The sequence below is a fragment of the Falco naumanni genome, chromosome 6 (assembly GCF_017639655.2).
Source record: "Falco naumanni isolate bFalNau1 chromosome 6, bFalNau1.pat, whole genome shotgun sequence".
Lineage (NCBI taxonomy): Eukaryota > Metazoa > Chordata > Aves > Falconiformes > Falconidae > Falco > Falco naumanni.
The window spans coordinates 38,174,995-38,194,633 of NC_054059.1; the positions used below are offsets into that span (position 1 = coordinate 38,174,995).

At 38.5% G+C, this 19,639-nt stretch overlaps 1 protein-coding gene across 2 annotated transcripts in view; it reads right to left on the reverse strand.

Moving 5' to 3' along the window:
• Positions 1-19,639, reverse strand: part of KIF25 (kinesin family member 25) — a 43,335-nt gene that overhangs the window by 21,162 nt on the left and 2,534 nt on the right. For both annotated transcript variants that reach the window (XM_040599134.1, XM_040599136.1), the window contains exons 3-8: positions 17,179-17,295; positions 15,113-15,251; positions 10,104-10,207; positions 8,755-8,840; positions 7,198-7,240; positions 1,438-1,505 (exon numbers count right to left, since the gene is read on the reverse strand). In XM_040599134.1, coding sequence (XP_040455068.1) covers positions 1,438-1,505; positions 7,198-7,240; positions 8,755-8,840; positions 10,104-10,207; positions 15,113-15,251; positions 17,179-17,295 — 557 coding nt within the window. The remainder of the gene's footprint in view (positions 1-1,437; positions 1,506-7,197; positions 7,241-8,754; positions 8,841-10,103; positions 10,208-15,112; positions 15,252-17,178; positions 17,296-19,639) is intronic.

The following is a 19,639-nucleotide window of genomic DNA, read 5'->3' on the forward strand; positions in this document are numbered from 1 at the left end:
GAAAAGCAGTCCTCAGTCTTTGTGAGTAAGAAAAGGCAGCATCTTAGAAGGATGCCTCAAGCGAAGAGTGAATGACTGGCAATGTTTAGCAACCCTACAGCAGTTTGGGCTAAACAGGCTCAGACCTTAAGTTTAAACCAGGACAGATAATTCATGTTGGATACATTTGAGTTTTAATCAAGTTGTGCCTTCAAGCAAGGAACCATAAAATTGTCCTCATGTTCTGTTTCCAGAGGGGTTTGAAACACGGTTCAAGGTAGAGCCTACTGAAGAAGTCACTGCAACATATACATGCAAAGTATGCATTAGAAAAATGTATGGGGCAAAATTTTGTATTTTTTCATTTACAGAGACATCATTTGATACCATTTATCTCTTTGTTCCTGTTCTCAGAGGTCAGCTCCATTCTGAAAGAACATAAGGCACCTTTCAGCCTGACCCCCTGCAGTTTTCTGTCTTGCAGACTGACTCTCTGCTGTCCTGTAAGGCACAAACACCAATTAAAACCCTTATCACAGCTGGTGCATTAAAAAATCTCTCTTGTCTACATGGATTCTTGAGCATCTAACAAGAAAAGTAGTCACACTACAGCCCTTCCCTTGTGGAGCACTGATTTATATTGCACTACCCTACTGTCTATGCTCAGACCATTTTAACTCTAGGTTAAAAGTAGCATGGCTGTACATCAAGTCTTACAAGTCAGCAGTCCAGTTTCTGGCTCAGTCATGTTGTATGTCTAATGCTGAAGTTGTGCAATACACCTCAATTCATAGAATCATACAATAGTTTGGGTTAGAAGGGACCTTTAAAGGTCAGCTAGTCCAACCCCCCTGCAGTGAGCAGGGACACCTTCAACTAGATCAGGTTGCTCAGAGCCCCATCCAGCCTGACCCTGAATGTTGCAGGGATGGGGGATCTACTACCTCTCTGGGCAACCTGTTACAGCGTTTTACCACCCTCACTGTAAAAATTTTTTTCCTTATATCTAATCTAAATCTACTGTCTTTTAGTTTAAAACCATTACCCCTTGTCCTATCACAACAGGCCCTACTAAAAAGTTTGCCCCCGTGTTTCTTATAAGCTCCTTTTAAGTATTGAAAGGCAAACATTACTTCCTTACTTTTAAAATGTGGCTAATACTTTGCTATCTCACAACATGCTGCAAGGATCGTGAGAGCTACTTAGACTGTGAAGAGGGTCAAGTAAGTCTCTACGGAGGTTTCAAACATGGGCGTATCAGTAGTCTTCACTGAGAGGGAAGACTAAGGGTGTCATCTATATCCTGAAGTGTATTATTCTGTCCTGGGAAGAACATGAATACCACATAAAAAACCCCAAAACCAAAAAAACTCCATTAACATCTAACATGCCTACTAAGAATTAGCTTTCACTACACAAATCTTCCAGCAATTCAGATGGGTACACAGGACTACTCACCTCTCAAACTGAAAAGTCTTGTTTATTGACGTATGACCAGGACGACTACACTTTACAAGGACAGTTTCCTAAGAGAAAAACAAAATACTTACAGTTAGTATCACAGGCACACACACACAAAGAAATATTTATAATTTCTAATGTTCCAGGTGACAGCGGTAATTAAGGATCATGAAGTCTAAGGCCCATCTCCAGCAGTCACCAACACATGAGGCTTTAGAGCCTGTATAGTGCAAGACCACAAGAAAGAAACTCAAAACACATTCAGATTATTAAAAAACAGCCAACAGAAAACATATGCACTTAATTAAGTCAAGAGAAAGATCCAAACTCTCACCTGAACTTCTTATAGGCCTAGAAAGCCATAGGCAAGTAAACCCAGCCTCCCTAACTGCCATCACAGGTAGAAAAAATGGCAGAGAGCCTCCTTTTTTATTACAGGGCCAGTTTTCACAGTGCCTTTTCAGATTGATTTCATATATATTTGTGCTTAGAACTGAGCAGAAGATGCACATTTCATAGAGCAACATGCTAGTCCACAACTGTGAGAAAGAGCTGCACTAGCACAATTGCTAGAATTCCACAATCCACTTTCCAGATGGACTAGAATAGTAGTTTTGTAAATCTGACAGATAAGTAAGCAGCTCTTTAAACTATTACCAGAGTATAATCACAGCAGTCTGACATGCCTTACATAGCAACTTCTGTGCCCTTCTGCTCCTCGTGGCAAATGTTGCTTAATTGCAGAGAAGAGAAAAACAGTGGGGGTTTAAAACTATTTGGGTGGAAGCTCACTAGCACACAAAATACTTCATCTAATTCAAGGAGGTTTCCTAGTTTACTAATCTGCGGTTACATTACTGCATTTGATGGGAGTGCTGAAATTCCTCCCGTGCTTCACACAAGTAGCTTGGAGTGCTGAACTAATGGCCTTCAAATGAGTATTCCCACAGACTGAAGTCGTAAAGAGCTCAGCAAGTAACGATTGCATACACAGTATGTCCACCACACAAAAGGCTAATAAAAATCAAATTTGTTGTTTGGAGTTTTTAAGTATTTCTTCCTCTTTGGAGAAGGCCCATGTATCATTATCAACCTAACAATGACAAAGCTCACTCTACAGAATGAGCTGTGTTACCCAGCCCAGTACACAGCAGTACAGTGAGTATGACACCGCTACAGAATGGCCTGACACAGAAATTCTAATAGGATCAATAACAAAGAGACTCTGGGGGAAGGGGGGGGGGGGGGGGGGGGGGGAAGGGGGGTAGGGGGTGGGTGGTGGAAGGAAAAGGATATCGTAAAATCATAGAATTGTTTGGACTAGAAGGGACCTTAAAGATTATGTAGTTCCAACCCCCCTGCCACGGGCAGGGACACCTTCCACTAGACCAGGTTGCTCAAAGCCCCGTCCAGCCTGGCCCTGAACACTTCCAGGGATGGGGCATCCACAGCTGCTCTGGGCAGCTTGTGCCAGTGTCTCAGTACCCTCACAGTGAAGAATTTCTTCCTAATACCCAATCTAAATCTACCCTCTTCCAGTTTAAAGCCATCCCCCCCCTGTTCTATCACTACGTGCCCTTGCAAAAAATCTCACTCCAGCTTCCTTGTAGGCCTTCTTCATGGGGGGTTATGGACCACGTTTCTGATTCAGATACCAAATTTACTTGCAGACCAGCTTTCCTTAAGATGAGAAAGGGGACAGAAAAAAACTCTATTTGCATAACACAGAAACAAAACAATTAATAGGCAGAAGTTTCACACGAGCATTTGTAATGACCTTCCTTTGTCAGGAGATCAGTATGGCCTAACATATCCACCACGGCTGCTGGCCTACAGAACCTCAGGTTTCCTTGTCAACAGCGCTTATGAAATCCATAGAGCTGTCTCACAAGAATGCTGAAGAACCTTATTGTTCACACCAGAGTCACAGAATTCTCCCAGTCTGAGTTTTCAGGGCAATAGGAACCATGGAAATGACAAAAGGATACTTCACAAAAATTCACAATCTGCCCTGACACCCAACCCTGGAGAGCAGGTCATTAAATGAAATTCAGTAAGGCAGAGAAATCATTTAAAGTGATTTATATGGAATAGTGGATATAGACATGAACACGGACTCCAGCTGTGGTAATTATAATTTATCTCTTGTTACTGTGTATCTGCTGCAGATTATGCCCCTGTTCCCAAGACTACTGCTCCACAGCAGAGCAGTGTAAAGGAGACTGTGACTGCTCCTCACATTTCACTGTTAACTCCAGTACAACTGGCTGACACAGTACAGAGGCTGACACGGACAGCTTAAAGGATCCCCCACGCTGGGTAAGCACCAGGGGAAGAAAACTCTGGCTGGGGATGGTGAGAAGAACTGGGGAGTGATAAAGCCTCCAGCTGCTATAGCTGCATCCATCTATCTATTACAGAATTATCTCCCAGGAAAAGGAGAGTCTTGGCCGCATTAATTCATGTTTCCCCAGTCCTGTCTTGAAGAAACAGCAGAATCTTGCACCTTCCCTGATAGAGTAGCCTCTTCGCCATCTCCTTTTTCTCAACTACTCACAAGTGAAAACTTTCAGAAAATTATTTGAAAGGAATTAATTATGTACAGGCAGCCAGTTTCTTTTCTGAGCCAAAGGAAATTGGATTCAAATATCACTTCAGGTATTAGGCTAGGGCAGGTGCCTCAGATGCATACGTAGTCGTAGAGACAGACAAACATATTTAAAGTTTATTTCAAATCTTAGGTGAATGACTTTCCCTCTGGAGGTGGCTACTTCTCTTCAGCAACCACAAGTGGAGTCTGGAGTGATTAGGCATCTCATTTAAGTGTGCACATCTGGTGGTGTGAATCCAAGCAAAACCATAGCTGCTCATTCAAACATGACACCTATATTCACATGTGCACACCGCACACCTGCCAGAGATGGACAAAATTACAGAAAAGCAGCAGCAGGGATCCTAGGCCAGAATCACAGAATGGTTGAGGTGGGAAAGGACTTAGACAGATCATTGAGGCCAAGCCCCTGCTCAGAGCAGGGTCAGTTACAGCAGGTTGCCCAGGACCATGTCTAGTTCAGGTTTTGAGTATCTCCAAAGATGGAGAGTCCGCATCCTCTCTGGACAACCTGTTCCAGTGTTTGACTACCCTGACAGCTTCTTCTCACTTCTTCTCATTTCAATTTGCACCCATTCCTCCTTGTCCTGTCACCACCAAGAAAAGTCTGAGCATTCAGTACCTCATCTATTCATTTTCTCAGGTGGTGACAATGCCAGTGCTACTTAGTGTCCTAACCTGTGTGGAGTAGTTCAACCTGGTGTGTACTGTGTACTCACTCTCCACCATCACATAACAAGCTTCAGGAGAAAGGCTCAGACTGTTGTTACTGTTATGCTGAGGAGTTGGGTATACACAGAAAGCAAAAAGGAAACTTAAAAAACCTTAAATTAGCTCAAACCTGAAATTAAATACTCTTCTGTATATCTAGTAGAACCCTAAGCCTTTTTTAGACTTGGAATCGTAATAATGATTCTCTAGACACAGTAAGCAAGATTATAGAAAAGATCACATGTCTTTTGCAGAATGATATAAATCTCTAAATAACACAAGAAAAATCACTCAAAGACTAAATGGAATTCATGTAGTCTCAGTCTCACAGAAAGGTATACAACCATTCTGTCCACGTGTCAGTTCTGCCTACCTACAGACAGTCTGGAGGAAGTCTTAACACAGCTCCTGGCAGGAGAGAAGCAAACCTACTTTATAACTGCAATTCTGTTGTGGTCTTTCACTACGAGACAGATGTTTTCCCTATTCTAGTTATAACATGACAAAGTTGTAGCATCGATGACAGATCAGCATATTACTAGAGCTGCTGTCCCATCCAGGAGCAGCATCAAGCTGAAGATTGTCCAGAAGATCCAAATCATAGTTTCAACATGTATGCTGGGCTGCGCTGTGACTCTGGTTCTCAAATGCAACTCTAATGCACATTAGGTTTAAAATGTTCATAGCAGATAACTGCCTGGTTATGTTGCACATATAAAATATTTCCAGGGAAAAATCTGGAAATACAGCCATGATCTAAAAAGCAAAACTAATAAACTCAGCATCTCTTACACAGACAGCCTTCCTTCACCTTCATCTAAAATTTCCTTTAAATCGTATTCGCCTGGAAAATACTTGTTTCCAGAAATATGAGCTTGATTGTGTTGCAACCAAAAGCTCAATAACAAATCAAGTCCCATAATTTTATCTGAAAATTGCATTGTTATCCTAGCCACAAGCATAAACATCTTCAGTTGTTAAAGCAAAATAAGTAGGCAATAAACATTGTTTTCCTTTTCTTTTGTTAGACTAGTCTAAATTGATGTTTTTTTAAGAAGTTACTTACACTTTCATCCTCCCTCTTGAAAGTGGATACTTTATAAACAAATTTTTATTCTTAAAAATATTTTCATATTATGAAACTAACACAAAGACTAAAGGTGTTTGATCAAAACTACAAAGTATTTTAACCAAATAAATGTCAAGGCTAACCAATGAAACATTTGAAGACAATGTTGTGTTTTCCAAAACCAGGAAGTTAGTATCCTGCAAATTTCATTTTGCAATGAAGTCCATGCAAGTTTTCCTGGAATGTTTCATAAGGACTTTTAAGCGTGAGAACAGGTTAGCATACTGAAGGTTACTGGGTCACTGTTTCATACAAACTAAAAATCATAAATTGGCATAAGCAAGCAGACTCTGTAAACATATAGATACTATAACATATCAGATATCTATAAAATAATCCAAACCCTAAATATTATCTAATTTCACCTTTATGCAATAGAATTTAACAGATCAGAAACAGTCGTGGCATTTTATAGTACAATAAATGAGTCATTGCATCCAGAATACTATGTCTACCATTACAGATCCCTGGGGTTTATCTCCTGACATATTTACTCTTTTAACTGACTCCTGATGAGCTCCATTAGTTTCCTAATTGCGTATCTCTCTCTGTGTCTCTCTAAGCATCCACTTTATGCAAGTGACATCTGCCTAATGAAGATACAATTTAAACGTATAACATACTGTAGGTCACTTCAGCAATATTTTAAGCACTATACTACAGAAGCGCATTTGGCTAATCACCACGTAAGTAACAGAAGCCAACTAAGAACTATGGCAGGTAGGAAAACTAAAAAGCAAGTTCATACTTTGACCTTAGCTCACACCACTGTGCCTTTTTAGATTTTGTATCTTGGTAGTGGCCTTAATTAATGCTGGAATGTCATCTAGATTTGCAACCTCAATGCTAGTTCTCCTTCCTCTGATGGATCTAAGCCAGGACACTTTAACATGCTTGACTGCAGCACCATGTAGGCTGTTCTGGTTCATAAGATATTATATTTCTCCCCTAAATGCATTAGTTGCATTGCAATACTATAACGAAAAAAAGCCTGACAATTTTAGAAGTAGTTACAGCAAATACGAGTGGCTCAAAGGGACTGACTGCAGGAAGTCTGTGGCAAACACAACCTCCAGTTCATGGCTGACTGCACCAGCAGAAGTTCCAAGCTATTGCTACTACAGTCAGGATAAAAATAGCATGAATCACCTGCTATTGCACCCATGGGTGATCAAAGCTGGACTCCTGGACTCCAACTGACAAGAAAGTACCTGATTTTTTTTTAAAACCCATCGTTCACATGTCCCTCATTTCTCCTTCCTAGTATCTGTGAATGAGCTTTTGAATTTCACCATCAAATACTCACATCATCAGCTGCATGTGCCACTTTTTCAGAAAAGGTTCTTTGCCTGTAAGAAAAAAAAGGAAAAAAGCCAATAAGGGGAAAAAAGGTACCCTTCAAACCACAAGTGTTCCATTTAGCTGAGGAAGTCAGTACTCAAAATGCCTGTGAATTATATACATTGTCTGAAGAGTACTTTTCAGAATTGCCATTATTATTGTACTCCATGTACATACTAACACCACAGTTAGCTGTGAAAAAAAACCCAAATTTAAGTGCAATCAAGCAAAATAATCTGCTTAAAAAAAGAAATTTAGAACAAACCCAATTAAGACTAATTCACATGAAAGCCATTATATCATTTTGAAATTGTAAATGTGAACTTTTAGCTTTAGCTTTAGAACATTAATGTGAAAACCACCCACATTTTAGGTATTTGTCCCTGATCTTGCATCTGTTACTAGTACAAAAACTGACTGGGATTGCTGAGGTGTATAAATTCATTCCTGTGTATAAGCATTTTGAGAATCAGTCCTTAGTTTTACAACTAAGTTTTATTTAAATTACGTTTTGATATATTAAGAAAAGTTAGTCTTAACGATTCTTTGTTCTCCCCAGTTCATTCTGTTCCACACTGCAATTCAGCACCTGATTGCACCGTTCCATACAGCAACAAAAACAGTGAGTGGGCTCCTTCCCAGTTATATCAAACACAGTTTAATGCAAGCTTCCCCTTCAGGCTCCTTGAAATTTCTTGTCTGCTATTTCTGATGTTGTTTTAATTAAAACAATTCTATATTTTCTTTAAGATTTTCCAAAAGTTAATAAACTTTAAAACACTGAATGTACTCTTTTAGAATTACCAGCCAGTAAAAGTAAAACAAAGCCCCAGATCAGCTATTTACTGATAAAGCATATGGTTTCTAGCCACCCATCTAGTTTGCCCCTTCTTTCTTTCTTTGTGTATGTTTCAGTCCCTGCCTTCTTTCATGTTAGTCATCTATGGAGAATTCAGCTTGTTATAGCACATACTTGCATCTAATCCCTCTTTTCCTTTTGGGTCTTGGAATGTTTTGACACTTCAGTTACAGTAGGTGTATTATAAAGTAGGGATGCCGAGCCAAATTATACTGAAATAGAATTACCACTGTTTGTGCTGACAGCAAATCTGTTCTATAGCAGCACAAAACAACTGTAATGCGGAGCATGTTTCTCTACCCATGACTTCTGCCAGTTATTACGTTACCGTATCCCAGAATTTGTATAGGAGAGTGAATATACTCTAAACTGATTGCAGCTGTGTTACTTCTGCCAAGCCAGGGATAATCCTGGTTTGGCAGAACAGCTATGGCTTTCCATTCAGGTGGACATACTTTTAAACAAGGGAATGAGATTGGCTAAAGCCAATTTAGCAGGAGAAAGAAAACAGCAATTAGTTTCTATGATACCATCGTTGTCTCTCCACACACACAAAAGCAAAAAAAATCAAGAACACTGTTGTTTTCATGTACATGTAACTATTGTTTTCTCTGTATATTAATTATGAGTCAGCTAAGATCTAACACAGCCAAAATAAATTACCTGTCTTGTGATATTGAATGCCCAGTAGTATCAAAAGGTAGTAATGGACGGATCCTGCAGTGGACTCTGATATTTCCTCTCAGTTCCTAAGGTTAGAATATTAAGATGTATTTTACACAAACTGCTGGAGAGGACAAATACACTGAAATCTGTGAAGCAGACATGAATGTGTTTAAGGCGGCAGGTGTCTACGACATCACAACCTTAGACTCTGTGGAGAGAAAAACAGTATCAATGTTATTTGCTTTAAGAAGTTAGGAGAAAGTACTTGAGGAAGTATGAGCTCTTCTGAGCTCTGGAATGGTGTAGCCCTCTCCAGTCTATATGGGGGGGTGGGGAAGGCTTTCAATCTGAGCCATTTTCCCCTCTTCAGTCTCCTTCCTCTTTACTTGAGCTTCTTCAGACACCTCCATTAACAGACAAGATTACACACTCTATTTCTGTTCCACCAGCCCTGAGGAAGATGCGGAATATAAAACATTTTGTACCTTTTCCTCTCCACTGCGTATCCATACATGACTTCATATGTGCAACATAACCAGTAACTGATTTTTCTCTGCAGGCTGTTTCAGACTTCGGTTTATCTAACCTGGTGTTCTTCCTTCCTTTTTGTTGGTGATCAGTTCTTCTTTGTATAAGTGAAAACAGCTTGCCTGTGATGACTAGTGACTACTGGCATTAACTCCCCACTACCTTGGGGAAACTGTCATTGTCCTCAGTTACCCTTTCAGTGAACTGCAACACAAGCCAGAGTCTGGAAGGTACTTTTTAACAAAGAGTTTCATTTTCCATGGTAGAAAAACTTAAAAAAATTTTGTTTGAAGGTGGATTGTGTTTCTAAAAATCAGGTCCTGAATCAGGCAACCCAAAATTAGTCATTTGAGGGGCTGGAGAAGAAGAGTAGTTAAAGCACAAAAAGGAAAAAAATTAATGCCAAGTGAACCATCACTAATGGCTGAGCAGGACACAGACAGACATATTTGGAAAAATAAAAGGAAGATGACCATTTTGTAATTTCAAGTTGATAATTTTAAGAATTTGAAAACAATTTCAGAAGCTGCAAATATATAGAAAAGATGAAGAAACTCAGTTTTTGTCCACTATTCAAAATGGATGACGCTCCTTAGGGCAATATGTTGCAGGAGTACACTTGGAAGATGCTTGTGTAAAAAGAATGGGGTGGGGTTTATGGTAAGACAAACATACCTCAGCAAAGAAATGCATCGTATATAGACAGCTGGGGGAGATGATATATCCATGAAAAGTATATTCATTATTTTTATTGGTAAGGAAATTACAGGCATAATTATAATAAAAAAAGAAAGTGCTCAGTCAATAAATATACTTACAACTAAGCTGTTATGTAGAGCTCTCCTCTTTTGCTTTTCTTTCTCATATCTCTCTGTCACCTCTTGTAGAGACTGCTCAAGATCAAAAGCTTTTATCTGAAATACTAGAAGAAAGCTGTTTCAAAGAACTAAACTCTGTGACTTTACAAAATGAATTTTCCAGTAGCACCTCATGAAATACAAGCATAAATCTTCTTAACTTCTACCAAAGTTGAATTAGGAGGGTTAGTTCCTGATTTACTAGACACCTCTGAAAAATCCCATCATAATTCTTGCTATGAAACAGCTATGTGAAGTTACAGATAATTACCACAGGTATACATGTTAAACTTTGAATCAAAACCCCATGATATTTAAAGGCAGTTCAAATGTGTCAGTTCAGAGTAGTATTATGTGTCAGTGATTCCTGAAACCTAAACTTGAATCAACCTTGTTTAACAAGAAGTTAACCTATCATTTATCCTTAGCCTCGTTTACTGTGCTACTAATCCTGTAAAACAGCTATAAACTTCCCTTTTAAGATAGATGCATTCGCTTCTTGGGTAGGGTTTCATAAAAAATTATTTGACCGCCAGGGAGTCTCCTTCACAAAACTGAAGAAAGCAATATGGGTCATTATAAAAGCCTTCTAACTTCACAAATGGTTTTATTTCAGCCCAATTACATTAACACTGAGCAGGCCTAAAACAAACATACAACCCAGAAGGCACATAATGTGACTAAGCCTGTGTAAAAAGCAAGCTTTCAGGAACCCCAGTGGGAAATCAATCTCCCCAGCAATTAGTGAGCAGTTTGAGGATGTATAGTATCAAGCAGTCCAAAGCATGGTCTGAAAGCTGAGTTAGCAGGATGGCCATCAGCCTCAGTATGTGCTACCTTACAAAGAAAGGAACAGACTTAAAATCTCAGCATGTCACACACATGATTTATGCCCTCTGCTGTAAACTAAAAATCTGGTAACTTCAAGGAACACTGTCTACACTAGAGATTTCTCAGATCTTATTTTTGTAATACCCATGCTGTTCACCTCCAGCTCATAATGATCCTCCACAAGTGCATGCATGCAGGGAAAACATGATGTTAATAGCTGGGGAATCAAAATCCAGAAGTTTCACTACAAAAAAAATCCTTTCTCTGCAACCTGTATATGGAGTAAAACTAGCATGTCTTGGTTTGGAGAACCACATGCAAATGTGTTACAATAAATTGTCAAAAGTGACTCTTACAGTCACTGACCCTTAATCATACATTATTTTTCAAAATACGAGGTTAGATTGATTATTTAGGTAATCTCCATAATAAGTATCTTCATTTATAGATTTGTGTACACACTCTTTCAGTTCGTGAAGTCTCTTGAATAAGCAGTAAAGCAAAGCGATAGGTGCTAAGGTATTCTTCCAGTCTTGAAAGAAAAAAATAAATTACTAGTTTGTTTCAATATTTAAGTGGTGTCTTCATGAGGACTCTCGAGAAGCCTACTGGACATTACAGATCCAGTTTCGGTTAATTTAGGCCCTAATAACTGATTTATTTTTTTTCCTAACTAGCTCTCCTATGATAAAGATGATTATGAAAACAGAAATCAACCTTGGGGATTCCTAATTAGACACCAGGGCTTTTCAGCAGACAGTTGAAGGACTGTAATCTCTAGAAAATGAGTCAGGTTGTTGCATTTAGCAGATGGCATTTTGATATTTGTAAGACTGAACCATCAGTTTTAATGTCCATCTTCTGTAAAGCTTTATGTGCAGCACAGAAAAACTTACTGAATAAAGCTCCACAGAGCAAGTTTCCCAATGCATAAATAATTTCTGAGCTTTTAATTTTTCTGAAAGTGGAGTTATGTAGTTGCAAAATTGAACATCTTCCTCGGTTTCTGCTTGGCATCAGCTGCAGGCTATTCAGAAGTTACATCTTTATCCGTAACCTAGGGGCAGCCACTGGGTGCATATTTTAAAATACTAAAACCCACTCTTCATTATTCAACTGAAGCAGTCACTACATGCCTGCAGCCTTATAGACATTCCTTTCCCCGACGCTTTGCTCAGCTCATTGACCTATACGGAAATTCTCTGGGAGCTGGGAATGCTGATTTTTCTGTTTAAACATCACTGAGCGCAGTTAGGATGTTAATCAATAATCGGATTAACAATTGTAGAAGAGTGATGGCTTGCTAACATGTTCAGGATTGTAATGTTTCTTTAACTGACGGTTCTAGTCAAGAAGCTTTTCATTCCCTCCTATTCAGTGCTGCACCAACCTTCTGCTGAGCTTGTACAACTGCTTCCACAGACACAGAGGTCTAAAAAGCCATCCTTGCTGAGTAATTTCTGTCCTGGATCAGCCCCCTGATCTGTTTTGTGTGTGGTCGCACAGTTATACCAGTATAACACAAGTGTCCATGATGGGGACATGAACCACATGAGCAGCATAAACTAGCACAGCCACAGCCTAGCTCAGATATGGATGTGTAGCTGTCCCCATAGTTCCCTGGGGTTTTTAATGTTTCTTTCCATACTAGATTCCAGGGTCAATCTGACCATGCCTTCTAGGATAAGCAGCTATGATGTATTAGACTTTATTCCAAAACTTCTTTTGAATTCACCTGTGTTTTATATCCTGGGCTATAATATTGTTCTTTGGGTTGCTGCGATATTTCTGTTGCTGGGTCCAAGGTCTCCCTCCTCCTCCCCCTACTTTGCACCAAGAAGGAAAGGCTTTCCAAAGGCAGCTAAGCTGGTGAAACTGCTGTCCAGTTGAGGGTAAAAGATGATGGTAGTTAACATTCCCCAAATACAAGTCATCAGCACAGCACAGAGCTCAGTTTTCTCCAAAAGGAGCACAGCACACAGGTGCCAGCATATAGGCAAAGTGGGAGATAAGCTCCTTAACCAATTTTTCCTCTTCTCTACCCCAGAGACAAAGTGTCCTGGAACCACAAAGTATACGTAAGGCACTGGGCTACAGCTGTTCTCACAAAGTATGTCAGTAACCTGCAGTGACCTCTCTGTCACTTACTAACTTGGACAGATTTTGCTCCTTAGTACCCGCCACTTTGCCAAGCAGTGAAAACAGTGGTTTCCCCTGGTCTGAAAATAAGTTCTGCATGCACAGACACTGTCATTCCCTCTTTCTGATAATACCTGCATGGTGAAGCAATCTAAAAAGTCATCTTAAAAGTTTAGCAATTCCTACCCTTCCAGAAATCTGCTGAATTACTGTATCTGCCTCAGTAGTATCATGTGCAGTCAGGTGGCCAATATTTTTTGCTAAAATGACAGCAGCTGTGTTTATGAAGGGAACAGGCCTATAACAAAAGAATGGGCAGCTCCCTCTCTTATGAATTACTACTACTTAAGTTTCAGTGGGAAAGATAGCAATAACCTGGTTTTCGGACTGCGAATAAGTATTTCTAAGCAAGGAACTACTCTGTTATTACAGGAAAGTTTTATAGTTTGCTGCATGTCAACTACAGCCTTGAAATTAACCTACTTGAATGTTAATTCTATAATTCTCTCCCTCATTTTCAATCTCTATTTTAGGATTAAACTGATAACATAGATTGTCTCCAGAATATATACTTTGGGCTTTCTGTTTACAGAAGACTATGTAATATAAGGATGGCAATTCTGACTGTCATATTTAACTTTTAACAATAGAATCTCAACCCAAAACATTTGACAGAAAAATGGCCAAATTAAAAATATAAGTCATCCACCTAAGTACCAACACACTATTTTGTTATAGGCAAGGAAGCTTCTCCTGGTTATAATTTCATAGAACCATGCACCACGAAGTGCAAACTGAGAACAGTCAACAAGAATTGGCAAGGCCTCATAAGGAATACTTACAATTTATTTACACAATGGCTCAAGTGCCAAATCCAACCTCCTATCTATTCATTAAGCCCCCTGCTTCAATAAGGGAAATATTCATCTTTAGGGTTAATTTTCCACTTTTTTTTTTTTCCCCCGTTTTAAAGACAACTTGATTAAGCATTTTCTCTATGTGGATAATACAGTAATCAAATCAATTTTAACCCTAACTTAATACATAACACACAGGGACAAGTTCTGCAAGCACCCATCACTGAAAATGCTGTTGCTATGAGTAGTCCCACTGGAATCAAATCAGTCCCAAAACTAAGCATTTCAACAAAAAAGCAAAGCAGGAAAACTACACACGTTTTAAACAGCAACACACAGATATCAGAGCATCACCCAGGGACTCTGATTATAAATGTGCGTAGTTGTTGTTAGTTCATCAGGCTGCTGAGCATCAAACAACTGTGTCATGTGCTTCTCAGGCCTGGTAGGAGCTCCACCAGAATCAAGGATATTGAAAGCAGGTACAGAGATCCATGCTGAGAGATCCAGGTGTAGGACCAATGCACTTAAGCCCTCAGTGACAAGAGCAGAGAGCACCACTGCACTGCAGGGTCTACTTTTGTGTAAGCATGAACAAGGAAGGACCTGAATTCTGATACAGTAGTATATGTGGTGTTATTGTCTACAGACTAGTGAACTGGGCTCAATTTGGAAGTAAAATTTTCTTTGTAAATACGCAAAAACACTAAAAATACAATCTGTCCCAATTTCAGACAGTATTTTCAAAAATCTCTGAAATCACCCGAGTCTTTTTCTGGTACAGTCAAAAGCAGACAAATTTCAGCTAAAACAACACATCCTTCATTCAGCTATTCTAAAAGCCAGGATAACAAGCCCGAGAACTTCAGATTAAAAATGTTACAGCTGAGCCAAGTCAGCAGCAGTCTAGTAGCAGCTGCAATCAACACAAAAGCTAAATCCAAATTATCAGTCATAACCTCTGCAGTTATTTGTACTAACACTTAAGAACTCCTTGATGATCTAATGTCAAACAAAACCCAAGTGCTACAATTTCACTGACACGTTTCTGAAAAATCAAGCCCAACCTTTTAATGTTAGTAAAATTTAACAATGACATCTGTTGATGTTACATGTTTGAAATGTAAATACAATGAGCCTTACTTTGCATTGCTTCATTTTGCAGCTGTATCCCTTGGACTGCTGTCAAAATTTGGTAAAGATAAGTCTGGCTTTGACGCTGAAATTTTTTTGAAAGTTCAAAAGCAAAAGAACGGAGGCTCTTCAGGTCTTGCTTAAACCTCTTCTCAGTAAGGAGGAAAAACATGTTAAAGACACAAAAACAGCAGTTAAGGAAGAATCAATACAACAGCACCACAAATAATTCTAGTGAGATATCACTGTCAGGAAGAACCCTCTACTTCATGAAAGGAAGTCTTCAGGAGTATATTTTTCAGCATGTTTAGAGAAGGATCCTGCAAGATATTTAGCAATTTCCTTCAGCAAGACATTATGGATCCTTAGCATCTTACAGTACATGCTTCGACCATAACACAGTTTCAGGTATAACAAAGTCTCTTTCTTATGCCATTAAAATAAAAAAAGAAGTGTGTGTGAACATGTATGTGTTCTGTCCACGTATAAGACATATCCAGAATTAGTAATGAAAAACTGTGAACTATATATCTCTTATATGCACTTATATGTGTGTATATATATATATACACACACTTTGATCAGGAGGTATTTGCTAAGCTTCACTTTAAATCATTTCTTAAGTAAGCCAGTTCTATGCCTTCCTATGAGAACAGATGTATTTTGAAAAGATCAGAAACCTTAATTGCTCAGGAAAGTATTGTATAATGGATATAACTCAGCATAACATACATGATGAGACTTAAAATGTTTATAAGAGCAGCTTATATTCATTTAAAAGTACAAATAAAGTAAACCCAAATTGACCTGATTTTAGGATTAGTATACTTCTTGACATCTAAGTCTTGGAATGAGCATGTAATGCCATCTAAGAGGAACTTAACAATAGCATATCTCACAGAAGCACTGTGATGTTTCATTAGTCAGCCTGGTACAAAGTGTCACATATTCTGTGACATTTTATTTTTCCAACTGCGGTACTGACCTTGAATTAATCAACTAGTTTCAATGATAAACCAGTATTGTAAACTAAAGGGAGAAAATCACTGCATTTCTTACTCTCAGAAGCTACAGAATATAACTGGGAAGTTTTTTTTGAAAATTTTGTATTATGAGTAGAGGATTATCATTAGTCTAGACTTTTATTTAGAGAGCTTTGCTCTCTTCCTAATGTTGACTGACCTCTGATAGTAAACCATCTCAATCCACTGGTATTGCATCACAAGCAGTTCTACCGTTGTAGCTAACCTAAAATGTAAAACACCACTGCAAAATGTACAGAGCAGAATCACTGTAATTGTATAGAACAGAATAGTTCAGTTTTAAGAGACCTACAACAACCATCTAGTCCAGCTGTGCTACAATTAAGCTATATCCTTTGGCCTGTTATGAATCAGATTTCTTTCCTGAGACTTTTCAAGTAATTTTATGTAGGCATTCAGTGCTGCCCTGTCAAAAGCTGACATTTGTCACTGTCTCTAAAAGGAACTCATTATTCTGTGGAGTAACTTAAGGAATAAGTACTTCAAAAGGAAAATATTATGACACTGGTACCGGGAGAACAGTTCCAATCTCTGTGATGCAAAATTAAGACAATCCGAGTGTGCATAGAGCAAACCACTCCCTCTTGTGAGGTCCACCTGAGCAGAACTCTTAGTGAAATCAGTAGATCTCTCCAATGCTTTTTAAAGGATCTGCCTATCTGGTTAAAGTATATCACAATTATAATTGTTTTAGGGGATATCTCCATGATAGTCAAATCAGGGAGTGCGAGGTTTTGATGACAAACATATCTAGCTCAGGTATTGATAGCAGCCTACACATAAGATCCTGAAGCTCAGGAGTAGCCGCTTTTAGCCGCATCTCAGGTGACTTTTCAGCGTATTGCAGCAAAACCACTATAAATTTTAAGCTAACTCAAGCATTGCCACACTTCACTGCAAGCACTTGTGTGAATACAATAAAATTATATATCAGGTTCACATCTGACCATTTTCTGGGTTTTACTATATCTGATAAGCATGTAAATGTTTAGGGTATAGATTATTGCCTACATTATTACCAAATGTCTTTACCTTTATTGCTCCATGCAGCTGGGTTACAACAGAACTCCTCTGCAATTTCTGTTGCTGGCCATGAGCAGAGTAGAGCTGCAATACTTCCTGAGTGCTTCTTCCAGCCAACCCTTGATACTGGTTTTTTAAAAAAAAAAAAAAAAAAAAAAAGCAAGAACCTAAAAAAATCACTTTAAAGCTTTCATGTTTTCCCTTGCGTCCTGTCCCCTTTGTCCCTGTAAGCATTTGTAACACAACTATATGATTACATGTGATGTTGTAAATTCATAATTCCTTGCTTTTACATTTTTCTAGAGTCACATGAAGGATCACCCCGAGGTAACTGGCTAACATCACAATATTCGACTTCCTTAGGGTGGTAAACCGGTAAACCTCAGCATCAGGTTACTAAAATGCTTTTGCCATACCTAAACCCCATTACTTACACTTGAAATGGACCTAAATGGTTAAAACTAAAAAATGGTAACTACATTTAACGCAGAAAGCTCTCTGAAAGGACATGAAACAGAAAGAGGACAAACATACACGTGCTAACCGCTAAAGTCCTGAAGGAACTGGTAATAAACAGCCCCCCACTTGGCATTCATTGCTCTAGCTTCCTGCCAACACCATCACATTCAGTAGAGTTGCAGTGATGCAAACCAGTACCAATAAAGCAATAAGCTGGGTCTTCAGAGCTCAAAGCAATCAAAACAGTTTCTAAAGGATATGGAAAAGAATGCCAATAATCCAAAATTACCTATTATGAAAAAGCAATTTTTATGGCAAAATTTTTGAGATGTTGAAATCAAGAGGAAAACATAAATATTGCAACTTTAAGTATATAACAGGCAAGAGCAGACAAAAAAATCTTTGTAGAGTCTACAACATGATGGAATCTGTATTATATTAAAAACTGCATTTTTGTCATTTACTGACAATCATAGTGCTTAAAATGAGCTGCAACTTCTTCATCTACGTTTCTCTGCCACTTGATGACATCTGTTCTGTCACTCCTTAACCAGTACTAATAGCTTTTTTCTTTGGTTTTGGAATGCACTTGTCTCTAGTACAGACTTATTTCCTACTTTATTCACACAGTAAATTCTGTGACTGCAGTTCCTTGTTATTCAAATTAACACAGTTTAGAAGACTACAATGACATGAAAGAGCTAAATATCTACTCACATAATGGGTGTGATATAATTCCAATCATCTGATAATGATAGGTAAAAAGTAAACATTTAATTGCAGTTTAACTACAGATGACATCTGCAAAAACAACAGTACTATGTCTTGGAGCTGTTAGAGTAAAGAACCATTACAATTTTCCAAGAAAAGTACTTCACTCATCTAAACAAACCTTTTCATGTGGCTTTTTCATCTTCACAAAACATACATCTTCTACTTACAAATGCAACTGGAGGTCCCGCACAACTATACAAAACCTTAGCACTAGTTCTCACATCAAAAAGAAATAGCAGGAAAATTTTTTTAAAATCTCTCGTTTTTTATTAAGCTCCCAGAAATTGAGATTGATTCTGTACAGCATTCCTGTGTTCTTTTATTCTGAGGATTAAGACTCACGTTAATCAGATGCAGTATTTACAAATACACTTGACAAAAATGCATACAAGTAGCACACCAGAATTAGTATCTCAAATCACATGAACAATGAAGCATGTATGATAAGCAATTGCAGTACTCAAACCTAACTCAAGTTAAATAAGGTTAAGGTAGTTAAAACCTACTTTAACATATAATACATTTTCCACCATCAGGTTCCCCTTGACCCCCATTTTTCTCAACACAAACAATAAAAGCAGAATGGTTGTTTCTACTGTCATTGCAGTCAACCTCTCATCACTTCCACTATCAAGCTTATCTTTATTGCAAATGCTGCCTTGGTTTTGAGGTTTTCTCCATTAAAATAGTTTTAGCATTCATCACAGTTGTTCATAGGCCAGAGCTTGCAAATCTGTGCTCATGCATGAGAAGCAAGGAACTGACTATAAAACTTTTTATAGTCAGCTTTATTATAAACAGAAGTGAAACCGAACTACTTAATAGCATTCTCCAAAGTGAAATCTCAGCTCTGCAATCGGATCCATTCTGGCAGACCTGGCTTTATGCATGGGAGGATGCAAGATCAGGACCTCAAGGACTGCTAATGAAAGCAAGGGGCATGCAGGTAGACAAACAAATTTCCAAACAGGCAAAAGTAAGTCTACAGAGAAAGAATGTGACTAATTATGTTCAATAACAAACCTTACAATATGCTGCTAGGATAATATACTGGGCTGCAGAAAACAGTGCAGTGCTGGTAATTGTGATTATCTTAAGGATATAAACAAGGCAAGGTCTATGGCAAGAAATAACTATTTTATTAGACTGATGTAACCTACAGACAAACATTTACTCTGCAAATCCTAATTTATGGCTGTCCTCATAAGCTTGTCTCCAAAGGTACCTAACTTGCTGC